Source organism: Hibiscus syriacus, unplaced genomic scaffold (assembly GCF_006381635.1).
Source record: "Hibiscus syriacus cultivar Baekdansim isolate YM2019G1 unplaced genomic scaffold, ASM638163v2 tig00110515_pilon, whole genome shotgun sequence".
In the NCBI taxonomy this organism is placed as follows: domain Eukaryota; kingdom Viridiplantae; phylum Streptophyta; class Magnoliopsida; order Malvales; family Malvaceae; genus Hibiscus; species Hibiscus syriacus.
Window position 1 is genome coordinate 2126430 of NW_024062769.1, and position 27837 is coordinate 2154266.

Below are 27837 nucleotides of genomic sequence, written 5' to 3' on the forward strand. Positions count from 1 at the left end.
ATAGGAAATGAGAGGGCTTGGTTGAATGGTTACATAGTGTTTCGACTAAGTACATGTCTCTATGGAAAAACATAATGATTCAAAATGAAAGGAGAAGTCCCTTGGCTTGGCGTTGGTTCGGCTAACCCTTCATGAAGGGCCTTGATGTTTCGGCAAATGATGGGGAGACATCTCCCTTGGATGAATGTGCATGTTGGTTCAACTTGGAGCAAAAATCATCTCCTTGGTCGAATGATGATGTGACTCCTCATGCTTAGAGCCAAAGCTCTCATGTGGTGTGGCCGAATAGGTATGGAGCTCTATCTCAAGTCTCTTGGTGATTTAGGCCTCCAATGGGGGTGATCTCTTCACCAACGTGCTCCTTGGTGAAAGGGCATCTTCATGGACAGCATCATTCATGAAAGGTCACAATGTTTGGGAAATGTAACCTTTCATGTTTGAGCTAGTTCGGATGTGAATGAGCTGGAGGTGAGCTGGCCATAGGTGAGTTGTAGCATGGTGATCTTTATGGCAGCTATTCGCAAAAAGGTATGATTTCACAAATTTTGACTTAGGACATATTTGAAGTGTCCTGAGTGGTGACGATGATGATGGTGCAGCTCCCCAGCTGAAATGAGGTCATCTTTCAGCTCAAATTTTCAGTTCAATATAGCTGTGAGGTCACGGGTCTCCGGATAACTTCTCACCAATGGTTCCTTATGCTCTTCTAAACGTCCCTATATAAGTTTCCTTGCTGTTACATGCTCTATTTAGCTCCAATGTAGCTCCTAAGTTATGGCCGAATGTACCTACTTACATAACATAAGGAAATAAACTAAGTATATAAACTTATATAATGTGTATAATACAAGAATGTTGACTATAGTAAATAATAATAAGTTAAGTCTCACATATTAATGAATAAGTTACTATCATAATAACTATATATATATATATATATATATATATATATATATGAAAATAAATAGATTATAACATATGAAATAAGCATCTTCATGTTTGAAGTTAGAAAGTGTATTCCCTTGAAAGGTTGGAATAGTCAATGTAAACATGATGCTGAATTGGATCACATCATCCTTCCATTTTTTTAATCGATTTTTCCTCAAATTGAAAGGTCTTCTTTTCCTAGTGTCATTCCATTCAATAAGTACCTTTATGAAAAGGTTCATATCTTTTGAAAGAATGATTTGGAAGTTATTGATCTGAAAAGAAAGAAAACTTTCATAAGTAAAAATGTGATCAAACATAATTAAAATTAAGAAATAATTCATGTTAGATGAATGTTAAGAGTTCATGTTATTGAAGACATTTTTCCTTGAACGTTTATGTCCTTTTTTATTCCAAAAGTCATGTCCATTGGTTCCTCAATAAGTGTATGCATCGAATCATAAAAGGTGATGACTCTTGGAATGGTGATGTCCTTATAATCTTTATAAGTCACGCCTTTTGGATGAAGAATCGCCTCCCTTTGTATTTCATTAGGCACAACTCTTGATTCTTGAAGGGTTATGTCCTTTGGATGAAGAATTGCTACTCTTTGCTTTTCATTAGTCGCACCTTTTGGCTCTTGAAAGGTCACATTCTTTAGTCCCCCAAATTGATGAACTGTGTCGCTTGGAACATCCTGTAAGTCAAAGGAAATTTATGCATTTTCAAGGTTAGAAAAATCTTCATCAACCTTGCGTCTCGCCAATAAACATTTTTGTAACAAGAACTTAGATGTATAAGCACTTGTTTTTGAACTAGTTTCCTTATTGCTTGACTTCAATTTTCCTTTCCTCATGGTCTCAACACTTTGTTTCATCTTGATTTGATCAATTTGGACTTGTTTAGGAGTCAAAAGTGTTAGGATAATCTTCTTCCCTCCATGGTTGAACGAATATTGATTGGTAAAACAATCATGGATGGTCCTCTTATCACATTGCCATGGTCTTCTAAGGAGTAAATGACTAGCATGCATATGAACAATATTGCACATAACCTCGTCCTTGTATTTCCCAATTGAAAATGGAACCATCACCTGTTTATTGATGTTAAGTTCTCCTCGTTCATTGAGCCATTGTAGTTTGTAGGGAGTTGGATGCCTCAACGTTTTCAAACCCAATTTATCTACCATGATGGTACTGGCAACATTAGTACAACTCCCACCGTCTATGATCATGAAACACACCTTTTCATTCACATGGCATCGGGTATGAAAGATGTTTCCCGTTGTGTATTGTCTTCTATCACTTGAGTACTCAGACTTCTTTTAACCACTAAAGCTTCGCTTTCCACTGGAGCACCAATTTCTGCTTCTTCCTCAACTTCTTTTGATGGTGCTTCTTCTTCTTCATGGACAGATTCAATTTCACCATTTTCAGGTAGTAACATGGTGTTTCGGTTGGGACATTATGTAGATACATGCCCCCTCCCAAGACATTTAAAGCATCGGATGTCTCTTGATCGTTCAGGGGTCTCTTTTCCTCGATTGCCCTTGTTGAGTTGTGGAGCACTAGATGATTCGACCTTCTCTTTGGTAGGAGAAGGGGTAGACTTCTTTAAGTTATTTGGACTCCATCTTGAAATTGTAGGCATGGTAGTGCGAGATATAGATCTTTTTCATAGTTTTCGTTCTATCTTCATAGCTATTTGCACAATTTCATCGATTTCTATGTAATGATACAATTCCAAGGTGTTGGTAATTTCTGGATTGAGTCCGGCAAGAAATCTAGCCATGGTTGCTTTACGATACTCCTCAATATTGACTAGGATCATTGGCACTTCCATCTCCTTATAGTAATCCTCTATACTTCGTTGACATTGTTTAAGGTTCTGTAATTTCTGAAACAAGTCCAGTGAAAATAAACAGGAATGAAACATTTATGCATGATACCTTTCATTTCAAGCCATGTTTAGATTGAGCTTTCTCCATTCCTCCTCATAGTAATAGTAAGTTGATCCCACCATATCAAAGCATAATCGACAAACTATGGCTGCCAATCTCACTTTCTTGAGTTCAGAATAGTTGTGGCAACTAAAAACATGTTCCATCTGGCTTTCCCATTCACGATAGGCTTCAGATCATTTTTCCCTTGGAATTGAGGAATTTTGATTTTGATGTTGCTCATATTATCATCAACATTGGCACGCTTAGGTCCTTTTACATTGCTGGTCCTTCTTCATCATAATTATCTAGGACATCATCTTCTGGAAGAGGTTATTGCCTCTGAGGAGTATCATTGTTTCGAGCTTGTGGTGGATCTTGTCGTTGGTCTAGTTTATAATGAAGAACATCAAACTCCGCATAAAACATTCTCATCATTTCTCCAATCAATGCTTGCATTTGCATGTTTGGTTTACCTACATTATCTTTAGGACTTTAAGACATGGTTAGTAAACAAAATAAAAATTAAACCATACCAGCACACTCACAAAGTCTCATAAGATTCACTACAAAGAAATGATAAGATCACTCCACTCAACTCTCGTGTTTACTCTCGAGAATATAATTTGGCTTTTAACAATTCACCTTCTGATCTCACTCTCTCAATTAGCCTTTTTCCACACAATTTATCTAGCTAAGTCCTTTGAAGAACTTACTCAAGATTAGAACAAGTTAATTCTTTCCTTGTGTACGTAGGCTACAAATAGGTTAGGGTAGAAAAAATAGAAATAGAAAGGTATAAGAAAATATTCAAGGTATTTAAAAGAAGGAAATGGTTGAAGACAAGGAAAACGAAAGGATAGAAAAAGGAAGAGGTGACTTACAATCCAAGAAACAACACTTACTGCAACCTTTCTCAAGAAATAATAAGGTTATCTTCTCTTAGTGTAGATAGGCCTCTTTGATGTACTTGCAATGGTAGAGCACTTTCATTGGCTTTGCTTTCTTTTTGAATTTTTTTTCTTCTTATTTTCTTCTTTTTGTCTTTGATCTCCTTTGATTGTTGTAGGAGTCCTTCTTTTCTTTATGATTTTCTTTATCTTTTTGCTTTGCACGCCAATGACACTTTTGTTGTTAATCCAACTATGCTCTGATTACCGCTTGATGTAAGGCGAATCTACACACTTTGATGGAAGTGAGTAGATAAACTTATTGTGTCCTGATCTAGGATTGACAAGTACTGATGTCCTTGAATTTATAAGTTTGGGCTGCAATAAAATAAGAAAGAAATAATATTAATGATGGACTTAAGAAATGGATAATAATAAAAGTAATGGAAATAGAAAGAAATGAAATAAAGATAGAAAATAGATGGTTGCGAAAGTATGAAGTTGGTGATGGTCTTGATGAAAGAGGTTGATGATAGTTGATGATGAAATGGCAATGGTGGTGATAATTGTATCTCAAGCATGCCAAAGAAGAAACAATGCTAGGAAACACAATCCCAATTTTCATAAACTTGCTTGAGGGGTGGTGATAGTGTCTTCAACCCGCTAGATATAACTCAAGGAATTTAGGAATCAAGATGGAAGGTATGACGCCACAAGTATATGAATTATACTTGATTAATCGATAAAGTTCACAAAGAACTTTGAAGAGAAATTAACTCACAAGAGTTTGTTTAATATATGAGACAAGATAAGTACAAATGATGGAAGGCCTCTCAATTTATAGGAAATGAGAGGGCTTGACCGAATGGTTACATAATGTTTCGGCTAAGTACATGTCGCTATGGAAGTACATAATGATTCAAAATGAAAGGAGAAGTCCCTTGGCTTGGTGTTGGTTTAGCTAACCCTTCATGAAGGGCCTTGATGTTTTTGCAAAGGATGGGGAGACATCTCCCTTGGCTGAATGTGCATGTTGGCTCAACTTGGTGCCAAAATCATTTCCTTGGTCGAATGATGATGTGGCTCCTCATGCTTGGTAGCAAAGCTCTCATGTGCGAGGTATCTGGTGTGGCCGAATAGGTATGGAGCTCTATCTCAAGTCTCTTGGTGATTTAGGCCTCTAATGGGGGTGATCTCTTCACCAACGTGCTCCTTGGTGAAAGGGCATCTTCATGGGCAACATAATTCTTGAAAGGTCACAATGTTTGGGAAAGGTAACCTTTCATGTTTGAGCTAGTTCGGAGGTGAATGAGATGGAGGTGAATGAGATGGAGGTGAGCTGGCCATATGTGAGTTGTAGTATGGTGATCGTTATGGCAGCTCCTTGTGAAAAGGTACCTCTTGAGGTGGCAACTATTTTCGAAAAGGTACGATTTCACAAATTTTGACTTAGGATATATTTGAAGTGTCCTGAGTGGTGATAATGATGGTGCAACTCCACACCTGAAATGAGGTCATCTTGCAGCTCAAATCTTCAGCTCAATCCAGCTATGAGCTCATGGGTCTCCAAACAACTTCTCACCAATGGTTCCTTATGCTCTCCAAAACGTCCCTATGTAAATTTCCTTGTTGTTACATGCTGCATTTAGCTCCAATGTAGCTCCCAAGTTATGGCTGAATGTACCTACATACATAACATAAGGAAATAAACTTAGTATATAAACTTATATAATGTGTATAATATAAGAATGTAGACTATAGTATATAATAATAACAACTTATGTCTCATATATTGAATAAGTTACTATCACAATAACTATAGATATAATATATATATATATATATATATATGAAAGTAAATAGATTATAACATATGAAATAAGCATCTTTATGTTTAAAGTTAGAAAGTGTCTTTCCTTAAAAGGTTGGAATTCTCAATGTAAACATGATGCTGAATTGGATCACATCAGCATCCCCACAACGCCCAAATCTGGTACCTAATCGCTTATACATTGTCGTAAATGGTGGAAATTGTAAATTCGAATTGATATTTAAAGTGTGATCCTTTTATTGAACATTAAAGAAATTATTTATTAGGGAATATTCATTAATTTGAGAAGAAATCATGGGATTTTCACATCCTCCGACGGGAAGGATATCCCATTTATTTCTCCTTTATACGAAAAACATCCCTCTCCCCAATTTTATCAAAAGCATAAATCGAATATAAATTGACTATCGATATTAGTATGAAACAAATTACTATTTAAAGAGACATGTATTACATCATTTAAATTAAAATGAACATGAATTAATTATCATCTTTGTAAAAATAAGCTCGATTTATTTCAAGTTCACTATTCATTTGAATGTCGTGTCAAATCGCACTAATTCGATCAAGATGTGCTTTTTGCGCCCATTCTATTATGGAGGGTTATTGAAAACATACGAGTATAATGAAATCTTACCAAGTATTAATATCAAATATAATAGTCGTTGCAACTTTAACAAATGATGATTAGAACATGGATTATATTAATAAATATAAAAGGACTACTATATTTGAAAATAAAGAAACAAATGATCATATTAGAATGAAACAGAATGAAACAAAATGAAAAGTCAAAAATAAAAATAATTAAAAGTAGGAAACCATGATGACCAAGATACATATATTGAAACTACAACATAAAATAACAAAGTAGACCTCATTAGCGACTAAAATAGAATAAATAGAAAATAAAGCACAATAATTAAAGAACCCAAATTAAAGTACCAAAAAATAAAGAACAAAACTAAAAAGATAAAAAATTAAAGCGATGAAATTAAAGGACTGAAATTAAATAAATAAAGTAAAAGACATATATTTAAAGGTGCATAAAATTAAATAACAGAAATAAAAAGTGCAATAAAAATAAAAGTTAGTATTACTTTTAGTTTTTAACACAGATCGTAAATAATGCGAGTCGTACCCCGGGGCGGGTCGTCGCAAGGTCATACAACATTTCAAACATAAAATAAATAAATAAATAAATAAAAATTAGCGGTTAGTGTTAGCAGTTAGCGTTAGTAGTTAGAAGCTAGCTGTTAGAAAAGTTAGCGGTTAGCAGAGTCCTAACCTTAATAATGTGGATCGTACCCCTGATCGGGTCACTACAAGGTCGAATAATAATTCAAACAAATTAATAAAAATAAAAAACAGTTAGTAGTAGAGTCCAGACCATAATATTGTGGAACGTACCCTGGATTGAGTTACCCCAAGGTCGAATCAAATATCAGGGATAAATAAATGTCACGGGTTAATATGCAACGAAATAAAAGTTAGTAGTTAAATTGAAATAAATAACAACAAAATAATGACCAAATTAAAAGTTAGTGAAATTAGAAGGTATATTCTAAATAAATAATAAGTGACCAAAGTGTAAAAAAAGCTAAAATACAGAGGACTTAAAGGTGATTTTCCCCTGATAGTGACCAAAACGTGAAACACGCTGAAACTGGGAGGACTCGAGGGTAATTTGACCACAACAATGGTGATTAAAAGGTAAGAAGAAGATAAAGGTCCAAGGACCTTAGCGCAATTTACCCAAAAAAAAAAGGAATTTGTTTCATTTATCTGTCTCACAAACAAACCCTCTTCAAGGCCCTAATCTGAACACCGGCTACTGCAAGTGGGCATTCGCACACCGACCACCGGGCCAGTGACCATCCTACTCCAATCGACGACCCCGACTATGACCGAAGGAGGACCGACCGAACAACTTCAACCCTATTTTTTTATTGCCTGACCTAGAAGCTCCCAAAGCTTCAACGCTTATAACGGCACCGCATCTAGGTGGTGCTTCTCACGCTGACACCAGGCTGGAGAAAATCAAACTCTGCCAACGACCTCACTCTTCAACCACCATCGGTGGTTGGGTTCCAAACCCACTATCGAAACAAACCCAAACACCCTAAACCTTACCTAAAGCCCTGATTTTAGACTATTCCCCGACCGTTCGGCTTCCTAGACTGACAATCCCAATGCTGGCGAGACTTCGACGAGGAACCCTACCAACCACATACACACCGAGGTATGCCTGGATTAAAAAAAAAGAACGAAAAATGAGGGAGTAGAAGACCACCTTCCTTTTATTTGCTTTCTTTCTGGTTTACAAAAATCGGGGGTTCTTTTCTTTTTTGTTTGGATCTTATACCCCTCAAAGTTATAAATGGTATAATTTAGAGTTTGGTCCTTAGTATTCAATCCAATTTTAATTTTTGGACAAAACTAGGGTATTACACGTGTACTATAAACCAAAGTAATTTCTGCCAAAATACTTCATTAACTTTTGCTCTTGAAACATTCTAAATAATAGTAATTGTTAATTTGTTACTCACGCTACTAAGGTTATCAACCCTAATTTCAATTTTTAACTTCAACATTCTTCTCAAGAATCAACTAGAATTGCTCCGAATAAGGACATACCAGAATTGATTGTACTTTGTTTAGGGGTTGTTTTACCTTTCATGTTTTCGTCCATAGGTTCGTGATTGGTCACTCCTAATAATATCATTTTCAAAGTTGAAACATAAATTCTCTACTTCAGAGTGGTAACACTTGTTTGTTATTTGGGAACTTCAAACAAGCTTAAGTGATTCTGAATACAAAATGGTGGGATGAAAAACAAACTCTCGCAAACTTGATTTTATCCATTTTTTAACATTTAATCTATAATATGGAAACTTCAATGACAATAATATTTAATCCAAATGTTAACAACTTATTATGAAATGCTTCATTTAGAGTCGTATTTTCCCCGTCACGTCACAAAGCATCACCACCGAAATAGTTCCCTCCGCAGCTACCCCCACAATGTCCGCCACAACTCCCTCTACAGCCACCACCACACCCGCCACCATGGTTACTCTTGACCAGATCTTCATGGTCAGGAAAGTCTTGGATTCCATCACTGATGGAACTTTTTTCTTCATATTTTCAGCTTTTCACATTGTTGCTTGAACTTTGAGAAAGTAGAAAAGCCAATATAATCATGGGGTGATTCTTCTTCACTTATCTGTTCGTAAAGATTAAAAACCAGTGTGATAATTGTGCAGTTATTATCTCATAGTACAAGATATTGTTAATTTGATATACCTCTATAATGCCAGACTTGAAGTTCATCAATGCTACAGCTTTTCCATAAGGATGATCCATGGAGAACTCAACAGCTGTCATGAAATGCTCTTAATTTTTCTGATTCCTTCTACTATTAAGCTCATATCCCAGTTTTCTTCCTCCAAAAACAACCAGCTAAGCCACAATATATACATAAAACCGAGGGTTCTGAATATGAATACAACCTATGCCTAGGGTTATGGTTGTAAATGAACGAAGTTTGATTCGGTCAACACTCATATCAAATGAACTTGACTCGAGCTCGAACTTGGCTCAAGTTCTTAACGAATCGAAGTCAGTTACTTGATACCTATCTCGAAAAGTTTGTGAACAACTCAAACAAATAATATATTAAATTTCTAATTTTTTAAATTAAATTATTAATAATATTATCATTGTCGTAACTGATTTTTGCCCGGACACGAATTTTCCTTGGTGGAAAAGTATGTGAATAAATAAATGATTTTTTATGAAATGTTTTGGAGTCGCCATCGACCTTTTGGTTTAGGTAGGTCAAATACCTAAAAAATCATCTTTTAAAAGGGTTTTTAAGAAAACATCAGTTAAAAGATAAACTGGTGTGCGTATAACCAAAAATTCATTCTTTTTAGTAATAAAAAGGGATTCGTGGTCGGTTACGTTTGGGAAAGGATTAGCACCCCACAACACCCAAAATTGGTACCCATCGATTATAAAATGTCTCTAGTAGCAGAAGTTTAAGAATTCGAATATGAATTTAATTTATGATCCTATTAATCTAGATTCAATTGAATAATTCTAAGGAAAAATATAAAATATTCAATATTTCCAATTGAAGATAAACTAATCCCTAAATTACTTTAGGACAAATATTTCTCTTTCCAACTGAAATATAAAGAATAATATTCTTCAGGAAAATATAAAATATTCCAATATTTCCAATTGAAGATAAACTAATCCCTAAATTACTTTAGGACAAATATTTCTCTTTCCAACTGAAATAATAAGAATATAATAATTCTTCCCAAGAAATCATATTAAAATAGCTTGATTCGATAAAATAGGCAATTTATTTATTTAAAAATATTAGAATAGAACATCTAGTTACTTTAAGACAACCCTTTCTTAATATTTAAAAATAAATATTATCCTTTTTATATATATTCTTGTGATTAAAATGAAGTTAAAAAAAATAAAGAGGAATAATTAAAGGACTAAATTTAAAATATTGAAACATAAAATGTAATAATAAAAATAAAATAAAATTGCAATTAATAGTTACTAAAATAAAGAAAATTAAAACTATAGGATTAAATTAAAAAGTAATAAAACTTATGGTCAAAAATCAAAATTATTAGCATATCAGGGATTAAAATGTAACACAGTAAAATTAATGGCCCTGATTTAAAATATTATGAAATCTAGGTATTATTAGCATAATTAACCATAAATAATTACACGGGTTAAAATATAGATCATTAAAATTAAAAGGACTAAATTAAATATTTTACCTTTAATATATAAATATATAGGCATTGACTAAATTACAATAAAATAAAATGTAAAGACCGAATTGAAATGCACAGAAATTGATTTTAGTGACTAAAATATAAAAGGGTATAACATAAAGGGACAACAAAAATAATTTACCCATGCATAAAATCACGCAGATGTCTCTTCCCAAAACAACGTAGTTTTGAGTTGGGTATAAATAGGCCAAAATAGGCCAAAAATCCTCATTTCTCTCTTTTTCTTCTCTCTCTAAGGGAGAAAAGCTCTCCATTATCTCTAACTTTCCCTCACCGGAGGGAATCCGTTCACCGATCGGCCACCATACGCTGTCGCAGGAATATATAAATTTAGTCCTTTAATTATTGAAACATAAAAACTAATCCTTTGACGTTTTGTAAATCCGGTGGCTTACCGGAGGAATATATATATGGTTGTTGTGTGTTTTGATAGCTTCGATCGATGGGGCTTTTTATAGGCCCCTTCGTACGCCCTTTGGACCGGTTAAAGGAGGGTAACTCGGTGAGTCACCAACTTATGGCGGTGGTTGTCTTAGGGGTAATGTGGTGTGTGGTTCATATGCTTGCTGGAAGCTGCTGGTTCGGGGACGTGGAAGGTCTACTGCCAGCTAAAAATGGTGATTACAGCTGCCCCTATTTGCTAGTTGTTGTGAAACAGGAATGGAGAAAAGACATAAAGCACCATTTTTAGCTTGAATTGTTCAAACTTCTGAGCTATAAGTTTTTCTCATTATGAACTTTTCGCTCACTTCGTACGAGTTCTTTTTATTATGAACTCTTCCATTGGGAATGACGATCCAACTTATTCTTCGATGGATTCTAGTAAAAGGTTGAACAAGTTCTTCTCATTATGAACTTTTTCTTCCTCTTCAGACGAGTTCTTCTCATTATGAACACTTCCACTGGAAACTGTTAATGCCTTAAGTGAAGTGTTGTCAATTCAACTCCATATGCGATGAATCAATGCAAGGTTGAACAAGTTCTTATTCTTTAGATGAGTTCTTTTCATTATGAACTCCTTCTGGAAATGATGATGCTAATCTATTTTCATATGCGATAGAGTTGAGCAAAAGGTTGAATAAGTTCTTCAGATTAAGAACTTCTTCTTCATCTTCAGATGAGTTCTTCTTATTATGAACTTCTTCTGGAAATATTGATGCTGCTCTATCTTCTTCTGTGATAGAGTCGAGCAACAGGTTGAATAAGTACTTCAGATTATGAACTTATTCTTCCTCTTGAGATGAGTTCTTCTTATTACGAACTTCTTCTGGAAATGTTGATGCTTCTCTATCTCCTTCTGCGATAGTCGAGCAAAAGGTTGAATGAGTTCTTAAGATTATGAGCTTCTTCTTCCTTTTCAGATGGGTTCTTCTTATTACAAGCTTCTTCTGGAAATGTTGATGCTACTCTATCACCTTCTACGATAGAGTCGAGCAAAGGTTGAATAAGTTCTTCATATTATGAACTTCTTTCTCCTCTTCAAATGAGTTATTCTTATTACGAACTTCTTCTGGAAATGTTGATGCTGCTCTATCACTTTCTGCGATAGAGTCGAGCAAAAGGTTGAATAAGTTCTTCAGATTATGAACTTATTCTTCCTATTCAGATGAGTTCTTCTTGTTATGAACTTCTTCTAAAAATGTTGATCCCTTGAGTGATGGATTCGAATATTTGCTGAAATCTTTGCTAATCTTTGGAATTCTTTAAAATAATACTCATTCTTGTGTATTGTGTCCATCTATTCTTCAGATGTTTGCCTTTCTTAACATGATTCCTGTATTTGAGGTTTGAATTCTACCTCCTACCTGTAAGGTATGTTGTCATCATGAATCTTATTTTTTAGGTGATTTTTCTGTAAAAACCTCATGTTTGAATGCAATCAAATGTATCAATGTAATGCATTTTCTATTATGCAAATGATGTTCTTATGAATGTTGATACAATCTTCATTTGACTTCAAAGCGGCGAACTCGATCTTCCTTCACTTAGTCAAAATGTCATTTCAAGCTGTCATTCTTTTTTTTGGAAGAGCAATATTTGTATCTTCTTTACTTCATTTGTATTAAAGTCTCAGAAGAAATGTTTCATTCATAGAACTCTTGCTGCAGTCAGGATTATGACCTTGATGCCCCCATTTTGTCTTTGATAAAACCGACTTTCTTTGCCTGGACTTGTGTAGAAATCCAATAAAGCTTTCATATTTGAAAAGAGAATCTATCATCTTTGTATAATGTAGATTTAAATATGTTAAACTTAGTAGATATTATTTAGGAGAGCAGTATATGTTCTAATTTGACTCTTGAAACACATCACAAGGAGGATTTATCCTAATTCCTTTCATGTCTCCATTTCAAAATGGATCTTGAATAAGGCTATTTATAACATATCACGTCGAGATGCTTAACAACCTATCTTTTAACCTTAGTTGGCTTTACTAGTTTCTTGCTATTAAAATTTTAGCCCCCCGTCTTTAGAAAGAATTCTTCATCATATCTCACGTTTAACCTTGGGGTTGAATAAGACAAGCTTCATCTTAAGTCAATAAATGGAAACACCATATGATCGCAACATTTATTCAGCACTATAATCCCTGGTTCGTAAAACATTTGACAACACATTCATCCTTTTAGGTGGTTTCTAACCAGATTTCTCAATCATTGAACTATTTGCATAGTGTTCAGAGCTTTTGTATGACATCACAAGGACACTTAAGAACAAAACTCAGTGGGAATACAACTGAAACGCTTCGGCTTGCCAACATCGAATCACCAAAATAATGTAACTGTATGATGAACAAAGCAATTATGTATAGTCAGCTCCACTATTACTATTTCACCATTTTCATTCTTTACATATTTCTGTCTTATTAGAAATATTTGCTCAATTCAATGATCTTGACACAAGGATGATATGGGCCTTCAGCATGCCCAAACATTTTTGGATACAAACGTTCAAAATGCGTTCAATATTGTTTATTGCTGATGTGAGCCTTCAAAAATGCCCAAATATTAATACTGATGTGAGCCTTCAAAATCTCCCACATGGATCATTCTTATCTGAAATGGGCCTTCAAAATGTCCCAAATTTTCATACTAATGTGAGCTTTCAAAATGCCCCACATGGATCATTTCTAGTTGAAATGTGCTTTCAGCATGCCCCTTTAGATCAAGGTAATCCTTCTTGATGAAATGCTGATAATGTCACAAGAGATCGTTAAAAGTTCAATTCTCCAGATTTTCTGGCTCTCGGGAATTCTTCTCTTCAAGAATGTAAAATACTTCATCATTTTGGCATCGGTTATTCTTTTTCTCCAATAGAGGTAGAATAGGCATCAACTTGCTTCTAGGGACCTTCTTTATTTGAGATTGTCCTATTTGAAAATATTTTTCATCCTTTCTTTATCAAATAATGACATAATTTTGTAAAGTATTGCTCCTTACAGGTTCATAATTGAATCAAATCATAAGCATAAATTCAAAGAATATCAACAGAATCAACATATCTTTAATGTTTTAGAATTATAGCCCTTTGACAAGTATCAAAATTAGGGTTGGTTTTAGGATGGCTTTCATATTTTCTATGGTTATATCTATTTAAGATGTCACGCCTCTCTAGCTCTTTGTGAACTTTGCCACATGCCTTATTTTCACGACTTGGTATTTTGACCGGATGCGGACAAAATGACGCAACTAGGATTGCCAATTACTAGACTTTCTAGAATACCTCTATTTTGGTTCTTTGGAATCTTCCATTTAGACTCCTCTAACCAAAGTAGTGTGAAAATATCGGTCTAAAAATGAAATTTTTGAGTGCTTGTGTGAAGTTGACTATAACAAGTGTTTCGTAACTTCCTTAGTCCATCTTTACGGCAACTTCTTATTTGTCATTTTAGCTAGCTGAATTCAGCTTTATTATAATTTTTTTCTTTGCTATTTGAAACTTATCCATAAAGCCGAGGCGATTAACCAATTGCTTTAGAGGGACAACTCAATTTTTTGTGTGCATATAATAATATAATAGGCTAGCTAAATATTATCCATAAAGCCAGGGTGATTAACTAATTTCTTTAAAGGGACAACTCAAGCTTTGGTATATAATAGTAATATAAGCATACGACTCCAACTTCTTAAGCTTGTTAAGAAGAACATGTTATAGTCTAGGTGTTTTGGTGGAAGACAGAAAAAATCTCTTCGTTAAAGTTCAATTCTCAAGCAACTGACTTAAACTAGATTTACCTATTTGTGAAGATTATGTTCATCATCGAACGTCATCAATAGAAAAGTAGTCTAGTCGGTTTTGTAATGTAATACAAAAACAATGCCCCATGTTGTATGCTCCTATATATAAATACCAAGCCTTTTCTCTAATTCCTTTCAATAGGAGAAGGCTATCTCATATTTGTAAGAGGATATTATTTGGGTGTATTTCTTCTGAGGTAAGGTCAAGGGTCATTGTTTTACCAGTTTTCAATCTTGATACTTTGTCAAAAAGTACAACTATAATCATTTAAAGAGTTTTTAATCCAGTTGATATTCAAAGAACTGCAAGATTACAAAATTGATTCAATGCTCATAACCTTAAAAGCAACACAAATTTATTTATTACAAAAAGGCGGAGAAAGGAACAAAAACATGTTTAAACAAGATGCTGAAAATAAAAATTACTACAATGGTAGAAAACAACTTCCACTTATTTATCTAGCTTGTCCCATTACTTCTAGAATGTTCATGCCCCTGATTCAATTAAATTCTGAACCTTGCGTTTCAATGCCCTACAATTCTCAGTAGTATGCCCCGAGCTTCCCATGTGGTAGATACATATTGCATTAACATCATACCCTTCAGGAAATGGGGGTTCGTTCAGTTTAGATTGAATTGGAGTCACAAGATTCTACTGAACTAGTAATGGGAGCAGTTCTTCATATGTCATTAGAATTTCACCGATAGAAGTCTTCTCTCCGGTCATTCTATAATGTTTGGTCCCATGATTAGCTGAATAAGACCTCATTGAATTGATCTCGACATCCTTCTCGACGTGAGTATTGTCGGAGCCTCTTATCCTATCATTCTTGATCATTTCTTGGGTAACTTCTTTGGATAAACCTTTTGATATAGTCACGTCTACACCAGATCCGGAGGTCATGCCACACGGTCCCATTACTAGGTCAAGGGCCAAACAATTCAGGGAAGTTCTCTTAACTAAGTGTCTTGAAGCTTTTGATTCATTTGATAACTTAACACTCTCTTATATTATGTTATATAATGTTTTAATAGCTAAAGAATAACTTAGTATGAACACATCTTACACATTGTTATTTTTAATATGTTAAGCATGTTAGGATAGTTTTATTATCATATTAAGCATGATTATTATATATACATCAAGGCAACATACTTATAATGCATTTCATTAGTTTATTTGCATTCATATTAACTCTTAGGCTTTATACATTATCTTACACATATTAGGAGATGATGTACTTAGCTCATGACCATTATACTTAGCTCACATTACCATAAACAAACATGGCAGCAAGGTATTTAGCTCGTTTTAGCTCAATATCATGAACTTACCTTGTTTCCTTGCACATATAGGTACAATGGAGTGTGATGCACGTTGAGGTAGCTTGGTGAATGATTTGGACGTAATATATAGCTCACAAACAGCTCAATAAAGTACAAGGCAGCTCATGGAATGCTAAGGGAAGCTCGATTCAGCTGGAGAAGCTTCAGGCTAGCTAAACTTAGCTAGTTGGACTATTTGAAGCTGAGTTGCTAAAAGTGATGACAAAGGTAGCTGAATGTAGCTGAACATGCTGATATGGAGCTCAAAAGGACTCGGCTAGGAAGATCATTCACAAACAGCCCCATGCTTGCTAGCTAGCTCAACACTCAAGCTAGCTTGGAAGACACATGTACGCCTAAGAAGAAGCACATGACCAGCCATCATCCAATGCACATGGGTGCACCACAAGGCTTCCTAGAACACCCATGTGCCGTGCATATGACCAGCCCCCTTGTGCCTTGCATGTGAACTCATTTAGGCGCCAAGATGAAGAGCCCTCTCCCTATTCGGCCAAGCATCATCTCCCATCCAAATTGGCGCCAACTTGAGGAGACACAAGAACTATTCGGCCAAGGATCATTTCCCTCCATCTAGGGCCGAACCATCCTCTCTTTTAGCATTTAAATTATGTCTTTATAGGGAGATACATAGGCTGGCCGAATCATCTTGTATTTATTCGGCCATGTCTCTCCATTTCCTATAAATAGGAAAACATTACATCATTTGTATAGACCTTTTTATTCTATTAAAGTGAGATTATTCTCTTCTTAAGTCCTGGTGACTTTTTATCGACTTATCAAGTATTTTATACTTGTGGCGTCAACCCCTTCCTTTCATCTTGATACTTCTGGTTCCTAGTTCATATAACTAGTGGGTCAAAGTACTTAACACCATCCCTTGAAGAAACAATATAAAGATTGGGTCTCTGCTCTATATAGCATTGGTTCTTCTTTGAGATCTCTTCAAGATACTATCCTCACAACCATCATTTTATTTCATCACCATAACCATAGCCTTATCAACTATCTTCCGCTTCCATTACTCAATATTTAAATAGCCTACCAATTCACCCATACGTCTACCACCCTTAACCATTCTATTTTGAGCCATTCACTTTGCAGGTTTTTTTGCTTCCTTCCTAGATCCACAATCATTTGAAAAGGTACAAGTACCTTACATCAAGCGGTAATCAGAGTTTTGGTGGAAGAAGCAACGTGCAACAACAACAAAAAGAAAAATACAAAAAGAAGTGCAAAAGTGAAGTGCAAAGTCAAAGAAAAAGAAAAAAAATCAGCAAAGAAATTTGAAGGACTCAAAAGTCAAAGCACTCAAAAAGAAGAAAAGAAAGAAAAGTTGGAAGCACTCATCAACAATTCTCATCACCAAGCATTTTCAAGTAAGCCTTTAAAATTGATTGTGGTGATAGAAGGTTGTGAAGTGACTTGTGTAAGTAACCCTTTCATTCTCTTCTTTCTAATTTCTAAGCCACATTTTCAATTATATTTGCTTTCCATTCCTACTAACCATTTGCAGTCGACGCCAAACAAGTGAAATTACTCGATATAGTCTTGAGTAAAAGTTCATTAGAACTTGAGACAAGAGAATTGAGGGAAAAAGGCTGGAGCGTGTGTGAGATCAGAAGAGGACAAGTAAAAGCCATTAAAGTCCTAGAGTGCAAACACGAGCGGATTGAGTGACATCAAGTTTTCTTGGAGTGACTCGTGAGGCTTTGTGAGAGTATATTCTGGTAAGGTCTTTTATACATCTTATTCTTTTCTTATTTATTAACTATGTCTCAGAGTTCAGGAGAATCCCCAGAAGGAGAATCCCCTAATTTGCAGACTCAAGCCGTTATGCGTGAAATGGCAAGATTGCTGAAATTAGATTTGGAGCCTTTGCAAGATCGTCTGGATCAATTAGAAGTATCTCTAGGCAATCGGAGAGTAAATCGCCCTAGAATGGAAGAAGACTTAGAAGAGGAAGAGGCTGAAGTAACATCAGTAGCAATGAGAGATGTTCATCGAAATCAAAATGACAACTTCAGCAACATTAAAGTGACTATTCCTCCATTTCAAGGACGAACTGATCCAGAAGCCTATCTTGATTGGGTAATCAAAATTGAACACATTTTTGAATGCCAAAACTATACGGAGCAAAAGAAGATTAGACTTGCTGCTATGGAATTCGTTGACTATGCCTTAGTTTGGTGGGATCAGTTGGTGAGTTCAAGAAGATGAAATGGTGAACGCCCCATCACAACTTGGGAAGAAATGAAGGCCCTTATGAGAAAAAGGTTTGTTCCTAATCACTATCACCGAGATCTCTATCATAAGTTACAAAAACTAAAACAAGGAAGCAAGAACATTGAAGATTATTTCAAAGAGATGGAGATTGCCATGATCCGAGCCAATGTGGATGAAGATAGAGAAGCAATAATGGCAAGGTTCTTATATGGTCTAAATATTGATATTGCTAACCTTGTTGAACTTCAGTATTATGTAGAAATTGAAGAGATGGTGCATGTGGCCATGAAAATTGAAAGACAACTCAAAAGGAAATCCTACACTAGGAGCAGTCCAAATTCGGCCACTAAATGGAAGCAAGAACCTATTACCTTCCGGAAACAAACTCCAATCCAACCAAAGGATCGCGCAGAGATACCCAAATCTGCACAAATAGGCGAATCTAGCAAGGGTAAAGAAAAGCAAACCAGCACTTTCGAGAGATCAAGAGACATCAAATGTTTCAAGTGTTTTGGAAAAGGACATATTGCTAGTCAATGTCCTAACCGAAATGCCATGATGGTACTTGACAATGGAGATATTGTATCAGATTCTGATGAGCCTATTTTTGACGAGGAACCTGAAATAATACAAGACGAAGAAACGGAAGAAAATGCAGATCATGGTGAAATGCTTGTTTCAAAGAGGTGCCTACAATAACAAACATCCCAAGAGGATATTCAAAGAAACAATATCTTTCATACAAGGTTCCATGTCAAGGATAAGGTTTGCACAATGATCATCGATGGAGGAAGTTGCACAAACGTAGCCAGCACTCTTATGGTTGAAAAACTTGGATTGGCAACGTCAAAGCATCCTACTCCGTATAAACTCCAATGGCTCAATGAAGGAGGTGAGTTAAATGTTACCAAACAGGTTCTAATTCCTTTTTCAGTTGGTAGGTACAAGGACGAGGTGCTTTGTGACATTGTCCCTATGCATGCTAGCCACATTTTACTTGGGAGACCATGGCAGCATGATAAAAGGGCTATTCATGATTATTTTCACAATCAATACACTTTTAAGCATGATGGACGCAAGGTGACCTTGATGCCTTTAACGCCCAAAGAAGTGCAACAAGATCAGTTGCATATGAGAAAGAGTGTACAAGCATGGCGCAAAGACAAAACCCCAACAAAGAATGAAGAGGAACAAAAAAAGAAACCAAACTTCTTCATAGAGAAACATGATGGTTCAATGCTGGAAAATGAAGGGTCTTCTACGAACAATGGTGATGTTTGGGACTTAAAGTCGCAACTCTTCACCAATGGGTTTAATCTTCAAAAGGTAAGTAACCTTTCATATGAAACCTTTTCTTTTCTCACTTTTCAGAACCAATCACGTAAAAGGTCACTTCCAAAAGGGATATCCTTAGATAAAGATCATTCCCAAAAGGTATCTGTTGGTAAATCATATTCCAAAGAAAGACCTAAAAGGAAATCTTACGAAAATGTACCTAATGGAAGAACACAAACGTTCAAAGAATACTTTCTATTAGCAAAGAGGCGTGAAGCTATGCAAGGACATAATGAACTCGATTTAAGGACAAATTGCCCTAAAGAAGGGGGGATGATATAGTCACGTCTACACCAGATCCGGAGGTCATGCCACACGGTCCCATTACTAGGTCAAGGGCCAAACAATTCAGGGAAGTTCTCTTAACTAAGTGTCTTGAAGCTTTTGATTCATTTGATAACTTAACACTCTCTTATGTTATGTTATATAATGTTTTAATAGCTAAAGAATAACTTAGTATGAACACATCTTACACATTGTTATTTTTAATATGTTAAGCATGTTAGGATAGTTTTATTATCATATTAAGCATGATTATTATATATACATCAAGGCAACATACTTATAATGCATTTCATTAGTTTATTTGCATTCATATTAACTCTTAGGCTTTATACATTATCTTACACATATTAGGAGATGATGTACTTAGCTCATGACCATTATACTTAGCTCACATTACCATAAACAAACATGGCAGCAAGGTATTTAGCTCGTTTTAGCTCAATATCATGAACTTACCTTGTTTCCTTGCACATATAGGTACAATGGAGTGTGATGCACGTTGAGGTAGCTTGGTGAATGATTTGGACGTCATATATAGCTCACAAACAGATCACAAAGTACAAGGCAACTCATGGAATGCTAAGGGAAGCTCGATTCAGCTGGAGAAGCTTCAGGCTAGCTAAACTTAGCTAGTTGGACTATTTGAAGCTGAGTTGCTAAAAGTGATGACAAAGGTAGCTGAATGTAGCTGAACATGCTGATATGGAGCTCAAAAGGACTCGGCTAGGAAGATCATTCACAAACAGCCCCATGCTTGCTAGCTAGCTCAACACTCAAGCTAGCTTGGAGGACACATGTACGCCTAAGAAGAAGCACATGACCAGCCATCATCCAATGCACATGGGTGCACCACAAGGCTTCCTAGAACACCCATGTGCCGTGCATATGACCAGCCCCCATGTGCCTTGCATGTGAACTCATTTAGGCGCCAAGATGAAGAGCCCTCTCCCTATTCGGCCAAGCATCATCTCCCATCCAAATTGGCGCCAACTTGAGGAGACACAAGAACTATTCGGCCAAGGATCATTTCCCTCCATCTAGGGCCGAACCATCCTCTCTTTTAGCATTTCAATTATGTCTTTATAGGGAGATACATAGGCTGGCCGAATCATCTTGTATTTATTCGACCATGTCTCTCCATTTCCTATAAATAGGAAAACATTACATCATTTGTATAGACCTTTTTATTCAATTAAAGTGAGATTATTCTATTCTTAAGTCCTGGTGACTTTTTATCGACTTATCAAGTATTTTATACTTGTGGCGTCAACCCCTTCCTTTCATCTTGATACTTCTGGTTCCTAGTTCATATAACTAGTGGGTCAAAGTACTTAACACCATCCCTTGAAGAAACAATATAAAGATTGGGTCTGTGCTCTATATAGCATTGGTTCTTCTTTGAGATCTCTTCAAGATACTATCCTCACAACCATCCTTTTATTTCATCACCATAACCATAGCCTTATCAACTATCTTCCGCTTCCATTACTCAATATTTAAATAGCCTACAAATTCACCCATACGTCTACCACCCTTAACCATTCTATTTTGAGACATTCACTTTGCAGGTTGTTTTGCTTCCTTCCTAGATCCACAATCATTTGAAAAGGTACAAGTACCTTACATCACCTTTAGATGCACAAATCTCTGCTTCCTCCTGAGCAGTTTCTTGGTAAAATCCCATTATCATCTTTTTCTTCCCTGATTGAAAATTGGGCTCAAATTTAGATCCATAACAACTGTCCTTGGGGATGATAGTTTTGTCCTGATTCTAAACACATATTACAGCTGTGATTGATGTAGTATTCACCAGAATCTCTAAATTCTCCACTGCCTCACTTGTCCTCAGAAAATTTGATATAAGTGTTTGAGGTTTCTTCAGGGTTACATCTACCCCATTCATTCTTAAACCTATAGGTCAGTCTCAAATTACCTCTTCTTTCACTTATTTTTCATCATTTATAATCAGAGAGGTATTGAGAGTTGAATCTTTTATCTTTGGCTCAAATACCATCTTTGAATCAAATACCTTTTTTTCCTCATCCTCTACGACATGTACTTCCCTTGTTTTGATATTATCAACTCCATTTTGGGGTTTGATTCTCAATTATTTAACTAAAACAAACTGATTATTAATATTCACTTCTATGGTTTCCTGAACCAAGAGGTCTTGAACTCGTCGTTTGAAGTTATCGCAATTCTTGATGGAGTGTCCTCGGGCTTCAGCATGATATTCACAAGAAACTTTCTCATTATACCAACTCTAGTATGGAAGCAACAAAGGCTTAGTCAGACATGGAGCAATAAGCTGGGCTTGGAGCAACTGGTGATATAACTTGATGCACAAAACTACAGGAAAATTGGGTAGAAATTCTTCTGACCTAATTTTCTCCTTGCCATCGTCTTGAAAACCTTGTGAATGATCGTCTAGATTTTTGCTTTGTTTAGCTTTCTTTAATGGCACTTGAACTTCTTCCATGCTTCTCTTCAACTTGATTTCTGTCGCATTTTCACAAGATCATACTTATTTTTGGAGATTTATTGGATTTATACATTCCCTGACAAGTTCATGGTCATTTGTTTTCATTGCATCCACTACACCACTAACATTCATAATCCCATCCAAATATGTTACAATGAGATCCTATAAGGGTTTCTTTCCATGGATCACAACATTCACCATGTCCATTAATTTGGTCATTTTTTCCTTTGAATCATCCTGGAACTTTTTGCTTGATCGATCATCTCTCGTTGAGATTTTATGAGTTACTCTTGGAGTTTCTCGATTCTACCTAGCCTTGCAAAAATCTCATTTATGACTCTTATTCTTATCTAGGAAGACCAATTTAGCTCCAATTTGATTTCAAAAATTCTGTCATGGAATCATCCACGAATTATTCCCATATTTCGTGATTTATTGCATGTAAAATGGTTTGAAACTAACATAATGCAAATGCAAAAATGTAAATGAAAATGCAAAAAATATAGAAATGCAAAAATAACAATGCAAATTGTGCAATGCAAATGCATGTATGAAAAAGGTGTTAATCAAGAGTGATTATCTTAAAATAGCTTTCATTGAACATAAAAGTTTCGATACATCAAACAAAACTCTACATATAGGGGATAACTTTCACTCCTAACTTCTCTATTTCCCTTAAAAGCCAAATTAACTTCCACTCATACCCATGTATGGAGTTATCAATCTATTTTAATTCTCTCGTGAAGCCAGCTAAATCAACTAGTTTATGAGCTACATTATTTGCTTGAACATCATCTTCCTTCATGTCATTGTCTTTTTCTTTCATCTTTTGTGTTAATTCTCGGAGTTGTAGGCAATGTTGTTCATTTTTTCTTGTAAGGGAATCTGATACAGTTCAACCTAGCATTCCTTGGATGGATGGCGAAGTCAAGGTTATACCTTTGATTGTTCGGTCTAGGAAAGGAACAAGGATCCTGCACAAACAAGAAAGCTCAAAAAAATGGTTAAATGGGAGTAATGAAATGGAAAGATAAATATGAAAGCGAAATATATATATAAGTTGGTGATATGTTTAAAGGAAATGATGAAGTATGGTAATGGAAGTAGAATGAAGGTGATGGAGATGAATATGAAAGATAGTATCTCAAAGAATACTCTAAGAAGAACCAATGTTAAAGAACAAAGACCAATATATTATATTGCTTCTTTAAGGGGGTGATAAACAAGGAATTTGACCCACTATCTATAAAGAGATAGGAACCAGAAGTATCAGGGTGAAATAGATAGGGGTGACGCCACAAGCACAAGCTTGATAAGTCGATAAAGTTCACTTAAGAACTAAATAGAGAAAGTCTCACAAATATTTCATTAAACAAAATGAATTGATTTTTACAAATGAAATGGAAAGCTATTTATAGGCCTAAGAGTGCATGGTGTGAATACAAAACATATAATGAGTGAACCTTCATGGATGAATGTTCATCCTTATGTAGATACAATGTACGACCCCTATGCAGGTTCATGGACTAATTACATAAATGAATATTCATCCATTTAATTGAACACATCTTCATATCTGAATTCATCCTCTCTTGGTATGGACATGTTGTGTCATTTCCTTGTATGAATTTGGAGGAATATATCCTTGTATCATTGTATATAAGGATCTAAAAATAATAAAGAATAAAGAATTGAAAGAAATCAAAAGAATCGTAAATTAAATAAAACTGAATTCTCAATTTCTAACTACAGAGACAATATATAATCGATTTAGGGCTTGACCAAATGTTTCCAGTGGAGTCGCCAAGCTGTTGTAACCGATTTTCACTCGGGCACGAATTTTCCTTGGCGGAAAAGTATGTGAATAAATAAATGATTTTTTATGAAATGTTTTGGGGTCTCCATCGACCTTTATGGTTAGGTAGGTCGAATATCTAAAAAAATCATCTTTTAAAAGAGTTTTCAAGAAAACATCAGTTAAAAGATAAATTGGTTTGCGTATAACCAAAAATTCATTCTTTTTAGTAATAAAAAGGGATTCGTGGTCAATTACGTTTGATGAAGGATTAACACCCTAAAATGCCCAAAATTGGTACCCATCGATTATAAAATGTCTCTAGTAGCGGATGGTTAAGAATTCAAATATGAATTTAATTTACGATCCTATTATTCCAGATTCAATCGAATAATTCTAAGAAAAAATATAAAATATTCCAATATTTCCAATTGAAGAGAAACTAATCCCTAAATTACTTTAGAATGAATATTTCTCTTTCCAACTGAAATAATAAGAATATAATAATTCTTCCCAAGAAATCATATTAGAACAGGACATCTAGTTATTTTAAGACAACCCTTTCTTAATATTTAAAAATAAATATTATCCTTTATATATATATTCATGTGACTAAAATGAAGTGAAATAAAAATAAAGAGCAATAATTAAAGGACTAAATTTTAAATATTGAAACATAAAAGGTAATAATAAAAATAAAATAAAATTGTAATTAATAATGACTAAAATAAAGAAAATTAAAACTATAGGATTAAATTAAAAAGTAATAAAACTTATGGTGAAAAATCAAAATTATTAGCATATCAGGGATTAAAATATAACATGGTAAAATTAATGGCCCTAATTCAAAATATTATGAAATCTAGGTATTATTAGCATAATTTAACCATAAATAATTACACGGGTTAAAATATAGATCATTAAAATTAAAAGGACTAAATTAAATATTTTACCCTAAATATATAAATATATAGGCAATAACTAAATTAAAATAAAATAAAATATAAAGACCGAATTGAAATGCGCAGAAATTGATTTCAGTGACTATACTATAAAAGGGTATAACATACAAGGACCACGAAAATAATTTACCCATGCGTAAAATCACGCAGAGGTCCTTCCCAAAACGACGTAGTTTTGAGTTGGGTATAAATAGGCCAAAATAGGCCTAAAATCCTTATTTCTCTCTTTTGCTTCTCTCTATAAGAGAGTTAAGCTCTTTCTTTTCTCTAACTTTCCCTTACCGAAGGGAATCCGTTCACCGACCGGCCACCATACGTCATCGCCGACGGCCACCGTCGACCACCATCCACGATGATCGAAATTTTGCAAAATCACCCAAATCAATGCTCTTACTATCCGAATCCAGCCTCTGTTTCTCCTAAAAATCTATAGATCAATGTAGATCTACAATTTTTCCTTCGACGTTTCGTATATCCGGAGGCGCTTGGAGGCTCCTCGATAAGTTTCTTCTCCTTTTCTATATATATATATTTTTTGTTTGGTTGTTGTGTGTTATGATAGCTTCAGTCGATGGGGCTTCTTATAGGCCCTTTCGTATGCCCTTTGGACCGGTTAAAGGAGGGTAACCCAGTAAGTCACCAACCTATGATGGTGGCTGTCTTAGGGACTATGAGGTGTGCGGCTGATATGCTTGCTGGAAGCTGCTGGAACGGGGACGTGGAGGGGCTGTTGGCATTTGCTGGAAGCTGTTGGAACTGCAACGTGGAGGGGCTGCTGGCAGCTAAAAATGGTGATTACAATCATTTATATGTTTTTTAAATACAATACAAATACAAAGTTTTCATGTATTTAAGGTTTAGGTTCGAGCTTGAACCAAATAAAAATTTAAACTTCAATCAATTTAAGTTTGAGAATGTTTTGAGTTTAAGTTTTTTCGAATTCGAGTCAAATTTTAATTTTTATTTCAAGTTTAAGTTGAATGTGACAATTTTAAGCTTGCAAGCTTTCGAGTCAAGTCTAGCTTAGCTTAATTGAAGTTGAGTTTAGCAATACTCGAACTCGACTGAAACCATTTACATAGGGTATGTTTTCAAAGCCATTGATACTCACCTTTCGATTTCCTTTAAACCCAAATGCATGACCATCTTCGTATAGCTTCTTATGAACATGAAACCTGCCAACCAGAGTTATTCAACCACTTGATTTTAAGCCAATCACTTCCTTTCTTAACTGGTAATTGTCTCTTGCCTCTCTGAAAAAATGTATTAAAAATAAGCAGATGATTGATATTTGCCTAATTATGCTGCAAATGGTAAATGTGTGAACTAATGTACCTTATGTGGAGACTTATTATATCATTTCCAGCCTCATTTGCAAAATAAGAATACTTCATATGCTGAAACTTTATAGGATAACAGGGAATGGATGTGTTTGAACCACGTGAAACATGTATGGTGCTGGACTCGTAGGAATGAAAGACAAAGCGATTCGTAAACTAACAGGTTTTGGATCAGCAAGTGTCAAATTCGGCACCAGATCGAAGCATTAGCCGAGAAACTGAGCTTACTAAGTCCTTTAGGGAGATTGAGGTTGTTCCCAATGTTTTGGTAGGTGTATTTCATATTAGTTCAAAGACAAGATTCCCTATAGGTTAACAGAGGAAATCAATTGATTGTTTCTCACTAGTGGCAGACAAAATGCTTATGCTTCTTTTGTTCTTAAGAAATGCATTTGGTTGGTTCTTGCTGATTGTAACAAAGAGGCTTCCTTTATGTCCCTGGGGTAGATCTTTGACCCCAATAATCTCTATCATAATCTGTAAGAACAATAAAAAAAGGGTTATAATTTGTTATTAGAACTTGTAGGGTAAAGATATTTGAGGCCTTACCTCCATGACCATTTTCCTATGAACTGGAAACAAATCTTGATCTTCATTTGATGGGGCCATCTTCTCCTCCATCAGGTTATTCAATTGAGACAAGTCCAAGTGGAGATGGAGCATTTCCTCGATACATTGTCCCAACACGCCAATACCTCAATCTGAACATGTCTTCCCATTGTTTGGTTGTTCTAAGGAATCCATTTTCTAGCTTCTTACCCTTGGTTTTATCAGAATATGTGTCATCACGTTCTAATATCTTTCCCAAGGCTGCCATTACATCTTTGCAGTATGAAATAGAATACAGCTGGTGAGTTTGCCAAATAAGGTTGATGTCATACGTCGGAACACAAAAACATCTCATGGATTTTTCCCAAATCCTCTTTATCAAATGTAGAAAACCATTGTATCTGGCTAAAGCTCCTTCAAGAAAGGCATCATCATTCATATGGGATCTGGATACTTGTTCCATGTACTGTACTGTTAACTCAAAGCTTAAAACAATGATATCTATACTTTTGTTGTTTACATGTCCCCCATTTCTTAAGTACCTGATAAAAGAAAGTACTTTGACAGCTGAAACCAGATCATACTCGGTGCTCTTCGAAGTTTGTACTGAGTTTCGAACATTCTCTGAGAAATGAGTGCTCATATTAAGTTCATATGGCTCAAAAGGATACATCATGTCCCAAATTTCTTCAGTTTGCTTTCTGTAAGTTATCCTGATGGATTATATAACATTTCGGTTGTCGAGAATTCTCCCGTAGAGTTCCTCACAGTTGGCCTTGTATTGAACCTAACAAAGACAACAAGTACAAATTAGTAAAATTCATGATGACAATACATGTTTCATGGTTGAAAATGTTAG

The 27837-nt window shown here is 35.2% G+C and overlaps 1 protein-coding gene and 1 long non-coding RNA gene across 2 annotated transcripts; both read right to left on the minus strand.

Moving 5' to 3' along the window:
- Positions 1–8745: 8745 nt before the first annotated feature.
- Positions 8746–9045, minus strand: LOC120130141. Its single transcript, XR_005516806.1, has 2 exons — positions 8894–9045; positions 8746–8813 (listed from the first exon to the last, which is right to left on the minus strand). It is a non-coding gene; the product is annotated as an uncharacterized LOC120130141 (long non-coding RNA).
- Positions 9046–26741: 17696 nt separating this feature from the next.
- Positions 26742–27116, minus strand: LOC120130156 (glycine-rich domain-containing protein 1-like). Its single transcript, XM_039147470.1, has 2 exons — positions 26979–27116; positions 26742–26906 (listed from the first exon to the last, which is right to left on the minus strand). The coding sequence occupies exons 1-2, from the start codon at positions 27090–27092 to the stop codon at positions 26742–26744; spliced, it is 279 nt and encodes a 92-aa protein (XP_039003401.1). The 5' UTR covers positions 27093–27116.
- Positions 27117–27837: the final 721 nt, after the last annotated feature.